Source organism: Terrapene carolina, unplaced genomic scaffold (assembly GCF_002925995.2).
Source record: "Terrapene carolina triunguis isolate 2854851 unplaced genomic scaffold, T_m_triunguis-2.0 Scaffold51578, whole genome shotgun sequence".
Classification (NCBI taxonomy): Eukaryota; Metazoa; Chordata; order Testudines; family Emydidae; genus Terrapene; species Terrapene triunguis.
Window position 1 is genome coordinate 30,730 of NW_020715929.1, and position 9,336 is coordinate 40,065.

The following is a 9,336-nucleotide window of genomic DNA, read 5'->3' on the forward strand; positions in this document are numbered from 1 at the left end:
TCCTCCCCAGTGCCCCCCGGCCAATGCACCAGCCCCCGGCACCCCCTGGCTGCTCCCCGCCGCCTCCCCCGGGCCCGGCACCTGCAGCTCCGGCTCCGGCTCCGGCTCCGGCTCCTTCTCCTTCTCGCGGGGCGGCAGCGCCCGGACCCCGCCGAGCCCGCCCGGTTTCGCTTTCGGGGGATTCCCGGGCCGGGCCCCGCCCGCTGCTGCTACCGGCTGCGGCCGCCAGGGGGAGCCCGGGCTGCACCGACCGCCGCCTCTGGGCTGCTCCGGGGGCCGGAGACACGAGATACAGCAACGCCCGGCCCGTGCACGTGTCCCGGCCCCATCCCCAGCCCCATGCACCTGTCCCGGCCCCCAGTCCCATCCGGCCCCATGCACCCAGACCCCCCCAGCTCACCCCAGCCCCAGGTACCAGACACACCAGTCCTAGGCTCCAGCTCCCTGCCTTAGTTTCCCGGAGTCTGGTGCACACAGGTCCCAGCCCCTGTACAGGACAGTGCTGTGTTAAAGGTAAACTACTACAAATAACGGGAAAGCAGCATTTTTCTTCTGCACAGTGACATTTCAAAGCTGTGTCCAGTCACTGTTCAGTTGTAAACTTTTGAAAGCACCAGAACGTTTTGTTCAGTTACGAACATCTCAGAGTTACGACCAACCTCCATTCCCGCGGGTTTGTAACTCTGAGGTTCTGCTGTATAGTGGAAACAAAAGCCGGAGTGAATAGACTGGCCCATGAGCGCCGGAGCAGCTTTGAATGTTGATGAGAAATGTTAACCAAGGAGCCAGTGTGAATAAATCCAGATTTTACACCCCCCTTTGTGATGCAAATCGAAGCTTCAGATTCCGGTGTCCGGGCTGGGTTGAAGCAAGAGACTTTTGGGCCATACAAATACAGGTGTAATTTTTAAAACTCTGCACAACTGCAAACCACTCGATGGTAGCACAGGTTTGTTCTCATGGGCCTGGGGTTTGACTTGGTGCACTGGGGTGATGTCTCCCCCACGTGTGATCTATCTCGCTGTCCCCGGACAGCCCCTTCCATCGAATCCACCCAGCCTGGCTCCCAGCCTCTCTCTCTAGACATTCGGTCTGCTCCCATCGCTGCGGTATCGCCCCCCACATGGGGATAGACACATCTTACTCTGATCGTGTGGCTGCCTTAGTCCTGGACATGGAATGAGATCCCACCGGAGTTCCCCGGGTTCCCAGGCCTGTCGGGCAGGGCAGGTCAATCCAGACGTTATGTGACACGGCAGGGGAATCACCGCGTCGTCCTCAGACCAGACTATGCAGCTCTGGGAGTCTCCGATTACTGGGGGAGTTTCGAGGTAGGAGGAGGCTGAATCTCCCCAGCTTAAAGACACTCGAGGGTGGGTGTCGCTGAGAGACTCCACTTCGAACCTTCGCCTGCTGTGAAATCCATCAGCAGCACCCAGCGTGGTGAATGGGGCTCTGCTCCCCAGGGTCCCTGCACTGAAATAGCTAGTGTAGATTAGTATAGCAGGGGCTGCGGGTCGGGAGTGAGGGGCACCGGCAGAGCTGTGTGTGGGCTAGTTCCTGGATTTCCAAAGCTGCATTAAACACCCCTGAATTCCTGTGGCTCCCCCACAGCTTCATCCCTGGAACCAGCCCCGCCCCCCCCCCCCCCATCGGACCCCCCCAGCTGCCCTGTATGACTCTCCCTCCCCCGCGCTGCAGGGAAACGCCATTAAATCGACACCAGCAGCCGCACTTTTCACCACTTCACTTTATTCCGTCACACACAGAAACTCGTTTCACTGACCCCCCCTCCCCGCCCACGCCCCCCCCCTTCGCTGCAGCCCTGAGTCTCGCTGGTCCCTGAGTGCGGGGTGTCGGGTCCGTTCCCATCTCACTGCTTGGCGTCCGTGTACTGGTGCAGCAGGTCACTGACGTCCGTCCGGCCGACCCGGATCCAGCCGTCCTCCTTCATGTGATACACTGGGGGGGAGGACAGGGAGAGCGAGGGGCAGTGAGAGTGAGTGGTAGCACCAGCTCCGGGGAGGGGGGGCAGAGACCAGGATGGGGATGGAGCCCAGGCATCAGAGACGACAGTGCAGGGCCATGCACCAGCCTTCCAGTACCCGGAGAGTGACGGGACGGGACCCAGGTGTCCGGGAAGGCCGAGCTGAGCTCCCACCCCTTTGGTGTGAGGGGATGGGACCCAGGCATCCGGGAGGGCAGTGCAGGGTGCTCACCCCCAAGGGTTGGGGGAATGGGACCCAGGTAATGGGGACAGCAGCCCAGGGCAATCACCCCTAGGGCCTCCCCAGCCTCTGGTCTCCTTACTGTTGACGACGCCCCCGGAGTAGGCGTCGCGGTGGGTGGCATAGGAGATGGCGCGGCGCCCCAAGTCGTATGCCTCCTCCACGCTGAGGTCGGGCCGGTACCCGCTGTCCATCACCCCATAGGCGTAGGTGTTCCCACTGCCCGTGGAGAACATGGGGCCGGAGAGACGCGCCCCGTTATCGTCCACGTAGTACAGCCCGGGGCCCTGCGGGGAGAGACAGTCAGGGGGGCTGCAGAGAGTTGGGGGTTCAGAGACAGCCAGTCAGGGGTGTGTGGGGAGGGGGCTCATAGATGGGGGGTTAGGGATATGGGTAGAATCATAGAATATCAGAGTTGGAAGGGACCTCAGGAGGTATCTAATCCAACCTCCTGCTCAAAGCAGGACCAATCCCCAGGCAGATTTTTGCCCCAGATCCCTAAATGGCCCCCTCAAGGATTGAACTCACAACCCTGGGTTTAGCAGGCCAATGCTCAAACCACTGATGGGGGGTGGTCTTCTCTGTAGAAGGGCTCAGAGATGTGGGTCATGAGCTCAGACTCAAGGATCCCAGTGTGCGAGGCTCAGAGGTGGGGTGGGGTGTGCAGGGCTGGGGGCTCAGAGGTGGGGGATTGGGGGCAGGGCTGGGGGCTCAGAGGGAGGTGCGGGGGGTACGGGGCTGGAGGTCACAGGACAGGGCCGAGGATCGGTACCTTCTTGTCCCAGCCGCAGATCATGCTGCCCACGGACAGCCCCATGCCCCGGTATTCGCACAGCATGTTCGACAGCAGCTTGGAGGCGGCCGAGACGCTGATCCGCTCCTTGTTCCGCAGGGCGTAGAGCCTGGGGGGGGACCGATGGGGTGAGCACCCAGGACTCCCCCCCAGTGCCCCCAAATCCCCTGCACCCCTAACAACTCCCTGCATCCTGTAACATGCCCCCATGCCCCTCTGCACCCCCAAATTCCTGCTGCACCCCCATAACACACCCATAGCCCTCTGTACCCCCATACCTTCCCACACACCCCGCTGCACCCCACAAGCAGCCCACCCCACCCCAATCCCCCTGCAACCCAAAACATTCCCGCTACCCACCAAACCCAACGCCCCCTGCACCCCCTTCCCCCCACCCAAACTGCCCAGCAGCCCCACACTGCCCTCCCCGAGAGCGGGGCCTGGGGCCCATCGGGGCGGGCACCTGCAGTGCTTGGCGAGGAGCCGCTCCCAGTACTGGCAGTCGGCGGCGCTGCCCGACATGGTGCCCAGCAGGTAGGGGTTGATCTCGATCACCTTGTTGAACTGCAGGGTGGCTGCGGGAGAGACGGGCAGGGACGTTACTGGGGCCCCCGCTGCGGAGACCCACCCCCAGGGCTCAGGAGGGGCGGGAGTCGGGGGTGGGTGTTTCTCTCTGGGCCCAGCAGCTGGGCACATCGTGAGCTGGGTGAGTGGTGGGGGGGTGTATGTGGCGGCGGGGGCTTGCCAAGTCCCGGGGGAATTAGGAAACCCCTCGGGGCTATCGGGGGGGCAGAGTGTGGGGGCTGCCAGGCAGGCTGGAGGAAAGGGGGTGTTGCTGGGCTGAAGGAATGTTGGGGAGTGCAGGAGGGTGTGGGAGGCTCTCAGAGGGTGTCGGGGTGGTGTGGGCTGTTTGCGGGGTACAGAGGACTGTGTGGGAATGTTGGGGGTGCAGAGGGTGTGTGGGAATGTTAGGGGGAGCAGGGGGTGTCAGGGGCGTGAGGGGGTGTTGGGGTGGTGTGGGCTGTGTGCGGGGTGCAGGGGGGGGGTGGGAATGTTGGGGGGTGCAGAGGGATGTAGAAGGTCACCTGGACACGGGAGGTGGGGGGCGATGGATAGACAGATGGTTGCATGGTTGGAAAGGCCGGTGAGGCCTGGCTCGCTAGGGAGACTAGCGTGTCTGATGCTGCCTGGCCCATACCCTGGGGTGACCCAACCGGATGAACAGGGAGGGGAAAGGCCCAGTGCGGGGCAGGGGCTCACAGATGTATTTGCCGGCCGATGCCCGGGAGTCGGTGGCCACGACGACCCCGTGCTGGAATTTGAAGGCCAGGGTGGTGGTGCCGTGGGCCAGCTGGATCCGCACCCGGTCCCGGCCCTCCGCGGAGAACGTCTGCAGGAACTGGGCCGGCTGTGGGGGAGAAGGAGGATGGTTAGGGGGTCCCAGTGCCAGGGCTCTGCCCCCTTCCTCCCCCCACGGCCCCCCCCCCCCCCCCCCCCCCCGCACTGACCTGCTCCCCCCTGGGCAGGGCCAGCTCCGGGGCCCGCAGGCCGAAGCTGTAGTGATCGGGTCCCCGGGGCGCGGCGGCGGCTCCGGGGGGGGCCCAGTCCCAGCCCCCCCGGGGGGCCCCGCACACTTCAAACAGCGCCATCCGCCTCGCTGCGCCTCCCGCCCGCTCTGAGCGCCGGGGCCGGGGGAAGAGAAACCGAAAGCGGAGCTGGGGAGGGACCGGCCCGCCCTGCCCGGCCACGGCGCGCTGGAGAGGGGCGCACGGGCTGGGGATGAGAGCGCAGGGGGGTGTCCCGGGGGAGCGCTGGGGAGGGACTGGCGGGTTCAGGGGCGCGGGGGGCTCTTAGGGGAGGGAACATCTGGGCACTGACGGGCGCCGCGGGGCCAGTACGCTCCAGGGGCGCTTGGAGAGGGGCTGAGGGCGCAGGGGGGGTTCTGGGGGAGGGGGCGCAGGGGAGCCCGGGGGGGCACAGGCTGCTCAGGGGAAGTCCTTGGGGCGGGGCCCTGGGCAGCCAGCGGGGAATGTGGCGCTGAAGGGCGCAGGGACCCCCCGGGGGGGGGGGCCCCCGCCGCCCAGGACCCGGCCCGCGCGCCCCCCTCCCCCGCCGGGGGGGGGGGGGCGTGTGACCCTCCCTGCGCTGCCCCCATCCGCCCCCAGGGGCGCTGCTCCGGCGCTGGGCGCACACGAGGGGGCGGGGTTTGGGGCCGCTCTAACCTGGTGCAGCCCGATCTGCCTGGTAACTGCTGACGCGGGTCGTCCCCTCCCAGGGCGGGGCTCGGCTAATTACACCTCCCCCCTTCGGCACTGCTCCGGGGCGTTCACAGCTCCCAGCCCTGCCCGGGGTATTGCCCAGCTCAGACCCAGCAGAGTTGGCACCGGCTGCTTGGCACCCTGGGGTCCCCCCACCCTGGGCAGGGACCCCCCCAAGGGCACATGGGGAGGGAGAGGGCAGGGACACAGCAGCACGTTCTAAGGGGGATCCTGCCCCCAGGGGGTTCCAGGCCCCTGGATGTGAGGCTGGGCCCTGGGGTGACCTGGTGCCGGGGGGGAGGGGGCACACACCAAGGATCACACAGGAAACATGAAAAACCAGACACTTTATTACACACAAACCAGGCAAACACCAGCCGCCCCTCGCTCACCCCCCTCAGCTCCCCCAGCACAGCCCCCTGCTGGGGAGGGCCCCCGTCTCTCTGCAGCACAATGGGTCTCAGAGCTGGGGTTTGTCCAGACACGGAGCCCCCTGCGCACCCTCTGGTCCTGTCTCCTGTGCCAGCTCCCCAGGGCGAAGGAGCCGCGTATGGGGGGGGGGCTCTGAGAACTCCCCCCTACCCTGGGGAGGAGCCACGCGTGCAGAAGGGGCTGAGAACCCCCCTTCCCGCAGGATCCCCGCGGCCCCAGCCTCACGGCCCTCCGGCCCCCAGCCCCTCCTCGGAGCTGCCCCCCGCGTCCCCGTTGAGCTGTTTCTGCGCCAGGCGCCAGTAAGTGCCCCGGCGCGCCAGCAGCTCCCGGTGGGTGCCCTGCTCCCGGATCTCCCCGTCCTCCAGCACCAGGATGCGGTCGGCTCGCTCCACGGCACTCAGGCGATGGGCGATGAGCAGCACCGAGCGCCCGGCCCGGGCGCCCTCATAAATCTCCTTCTCCACCTGCAGTGACAGACATCCGGGGTAACGAACAGCCTGATTGGGGGGGCTGTGTGGGGACCCCCCCTTTCACCAGCTCCCACCCCAACCCCCAACCCCCAACCCCTGCCCCAGCCAATGGAGTCTCTGTCAATGCCCCTCACTCCCAACCCACAACCCCCTGCTAGTCCTGGGCTCCCCCACCCAGCCCTGCCACTGCCCCTCACTCCCAACCTGTGGCCCCCCCATATCACTCACCCACAGCTGACTCTCCGTGTCCAGGGCGCTGGTGGCGTCATCCAGGATCAGCACTCGGGGGTCTCGGAGCAGAGCTCGGGCGATGGCTACTCCCTGCCTCTGCCCCCCCGAGATCTGCCCCCCCATCTCCCCGACGTCTGTGGGGGGAGAGCTGAGGTCAGTGCCCTGTGCAGCATTTGGGTAGCCCCCCCCCAGCTACACCCCCCCAACACACACCCTGGGGCAGGGCTGGGTACTGTGTCGTGGCCTGTGGGGAGGGGTTCTGGGGTTCCTAGGGGGTTTATTGGGGGGGTCACAGGGTGGGATCAGGGCTGGTACCTGTGCTGTGGCCAGGGGGGAAGAGGAGGGCTGGGTTCAGTCCCTGTGTCGTAGCCATGGGGCTGCGGGAGTATTGGGGTACCAGGCAGGTGGGGGTGTCGGGGGCCTGAGCAGGAAGGGACGAGATCTAGTGTTGGTACCTGTGTGTATGGAGGCGGTACCGGGGGCCCCCCCGTGCCCCCCCGAAGTCAGTATCCAGAGAGTAGCCATGGGGAAGATTTGGGTCCCCAGGGTTTGGGGGTCCCACAGGGTATTGGGGTGCAGTCCCTGTGTCTCTGCTGTGACTCAGGCTGGTGATGAAGCCATGAGAGGTGGGGGGTGTTTGGGTCCTGTGGAGGGTGGGGGCCCTGGGGGAGAGGTATAGGGGGTCCTGGCAGTTGGGGGTACTAGGAGGATATTGGGCTCTGAGGGAGAGGGGTATAGGGGTCCCGGGGGGGCACTGGGGTGCTGGGGGAGGAGTATTGGGGTCACAGGGGGTTGGGGGTCACAGGGGGCACTGGGGGAGGGGTATAGGGGGCACTGGGGGAGGGGTATAAGGTTCCCAGGGGAGTGGGGGGTCCCAGTGGGTGCTGGGGGGAGGGGTATAGGGGTCCCAGGGGGATTGGGGGTCACGGGGGGTACTGGGGTGCTGGGGAGGGGTATAGGGGTCCCAAGGGGGTGTATAGGGCTCAGTACCTGTGTCGTAGCCGTGGCTGAGCCGGGCGATGAAGCCGTGGGCGTTGGCGCGCCGGGCAGCCCCCATCACCTCCTGCCGGCTGCGCCCCCCCAGCCCGTAGGCGATGTTCTCGTGCAGCGAGCGGGCGAACAGCACCGGCTTCTGGCTCACCAGCGCCACCTGGGGGCCGGGGTGAGGTCGGGAGATCGAGGGGCTGAGAACGCACAGACTCGCCACACTAACAGGGGGCTGACAGAGGCTGAGGGGCCCCGGGGACCTAGTGTGGGGCTGGCTGGAGAAGGCCCCCCGAGAGGGTCCTGCGGCCAGGGACTTCCCCTCCCCAACGTCTGGGATCCCTGCCCCACGTGGAGGGAGGGAGGGAGGTGGGGCGATGCCCCAGACATTGACAAGCCAGGGGACATGGAGACACCTGAGCAGAGTGGGAGGGTACAGGGGTACCTTGCGGTGCAGGTAGCGATGGGGGGGGGCAGTGGAGGGGCGGCAGGGGGGTACCTTGCAGTGCAGGTAGCGATGGGGGGAGGGGATGCCGGGGGAGCAGTGGGGGGGGCGGCAGGGGGGTACCTTGTGGTGCAGGTAGCGATGGGGAAGGGTATGCTGGGGGAGGTGGGGGGACAGCAGGGGTGTACCTTGCGGTGCAGGTCGTGATGGGGGGAGGGATGCTGGGGGAAGTGGGGGGGGGAGGGGGGTACCTTGCTGTGCAGATAACGATGCTCGTACTCCCGCAGGTCCCGCCCGTCCAGCAGCAGGCGCCCGCGCTGGGGCTCGTAGAAACGCTCCAGCAGGGCCACCAGCGCCGTCTTCCCCGCGCCCGACGGGCCCACCAGCGCCGTCACCTCCCCGGGGCGCAGCTCCAGAGACACCCCCTGAGGAGGAGAGGAGTTAGACACGGGGGACCCTCCCCCATCCCTGGGCTCCCAGCACCCCTCCCCTATACCCCCCATCCTCCCCTCCCCCTGTGGCTCTGCCCCCAGACCCCCCGGCCGACCCCCCTGACCCCCCCCCCTGCAGCCCCCCCATACCCCCTCCAGCTACTGCCCCCGAATCCTTGGTTCTGCTCTGGATCCCCCCCGAATTCCCACCCCTGACCCAGACTCTGCGCTGGGTCCCCCAACTGGTACCTTGAGCACGGGGGTGTTGTCCCGGCCGGGGTAGGAGAACCAGACATCCTGCACCTGGAGGTGCCCGCGCAGGGCGGGGGGGGGCCAGCGTACCGGGGGGGCTGATCCGGGGCGTCCGCTCCATGTACTCAAAGATCTTCTCCGAGGAGCCCACAGCCTTCTGCACGCTGGGGTAGACGGAGAGCAGCACCTGGGGGGCAAGGGGGATTCAGGCTGGGTGAGCTCACCCCACAGCCCCCCATCCACCCCCCATCACTGGGGCAAATGGAGAGCAGCACCTGGGGGGCATGGAAGATCAGGGCTGGGTGTGCCCCCCCACAGCCCCCATCCCCAGGCAGGTGCCCCCCCCCCACTCACCTCCACGGCCGTGGTGAATTGCATCTCGTAGAGGACGAAGGTGACCAGGTCCCCGGTGCTCACGGCTCCGGCGGTGACCAGCCGCCCCCCGTAGTACAGGATCCCCACCTTCAGCGCCAGCCCCGACAGCTGGGGGGGGACACAGCATTAATGGGGGGTCTGCCCTCCACCCCAGGGAGCTCTGCGAGGGTCCCCACCTTATGGGGGAGTGATGGGGACTCGGAGCTTTGGCCAAGGCTGGGGGACCCCATCCTGATGGGGAGAAGGGGCACAACATGACTCCCCCAGGGGGGGCCCTTTACCCTTCCCTGGGACCCTCTGCCACCTCCCCATCCCCCAGAGATACCCCTCCTGTCTGACCCTGAGCATACGCCCCCCCTGCCCCGGCCCGGGGATACCGGGCGCCCCCCCCCCCAGGGATAGTGTCCCCTGCCCCGTGCCCCCAGGGTTACCACACT

The 9,336-nt window shown here is 66.8% G+C and overlaps 2 protein-coding genes across 2 annotated transcripts in view; both read right to left on the minus strand.

Moving 5' to 3' along the window:
- Positions 1 to 9,007, minus strand: part of LOC112125684 — a gene marked incomplete at its 5' end in the record, with an annotated part of 16,277 nt that extends 7,270 nt beyond the window's left edge. Inside the window, 13 exon segments of the mRNA XM_029914456.1 lie at positions 1,878 to 1,962; positions 2,311 to 2,515; positions 3,001 to 3,130; positions 3,485 to 3,596; positions 4,282 to 4,429; positions 4,530 to 4,794; positions 5,937 to 6,175; positions 6,410 to 6,546; positions 7,403 to 7,562; positions 8,093 to 8,266; positions 8,522 to 8,593; positions 8,595 to 8,711; positions 8,879 to 9,007. Of these exon segments, the coding sequence (XP_029770316.1) occupies positions 1,878 to 1,962; positions 2,311 to 2,515; positions 3,001 to 3,130; positions 3,485 to 3,596; positions 4,282 to 4,429; positions 4,530 to 4,794; positions 5,937 to 6,175; positions 6,410 to 6,546; positions 7,403 to 7,562; positions 8,093 to 8,266; positions 8,522 to 8,593; positions 8,595 to 8,711; positions 8,879 to 9,007 (1,973 nt within the window).
- Positions 1,822 to 4,735, minus strand: PSMB8 (proteasome subunit beta 8). The gene is made up of 6 exons (XM_026647228.2): positions 4,530 to 4,735; positions 4,282 to 4,429; positions 3,485 to 3,596; positions 3,001 to 3,130; positions 2,311 to 2,515; positions 1,822 to 1,962 (listed from the first exon to the last, which is right to left on the minus strand). The coding sequence occupies exons 1-6, from the start codon at positions 4,668 to 4,670 to the stop codon at positions 1,874 to 1,876; spliced, it is 825 nt and encodes a 274-aa protein (XP_026503013.1). The 5' UTR covers positions 4,671 to 4,735; the 3' UTR covers positions 1,822 to 1,873.
- Positions 9,008 to 9,336: the final 329 nt, after the last annotated feature.

Coding starts and splice junctions, on each gene's coding strand:
- PSMB8 (XM_026647228.2), bottom strand. CDS start 4,670: ATGGCGCTGTTTGAAGTGTGCGGGGCCCCCCGGGGGGGCTGGGACTGG. Junction 3,131..3,484: donor CTCCTCGCCAAGCACTGCAG/GTGCCCGCCCCG, acceptor GTCCCCCCCCAG/GCTCTACGCCCTGCGGAACA. Junction 1,963..2,310: donor CTCCGGGGGCGTCGTCAACA/GTAAGGAGACCA, acceptor CCTCCCCCCCAG/TGTATCACATGAAGGAGGAC.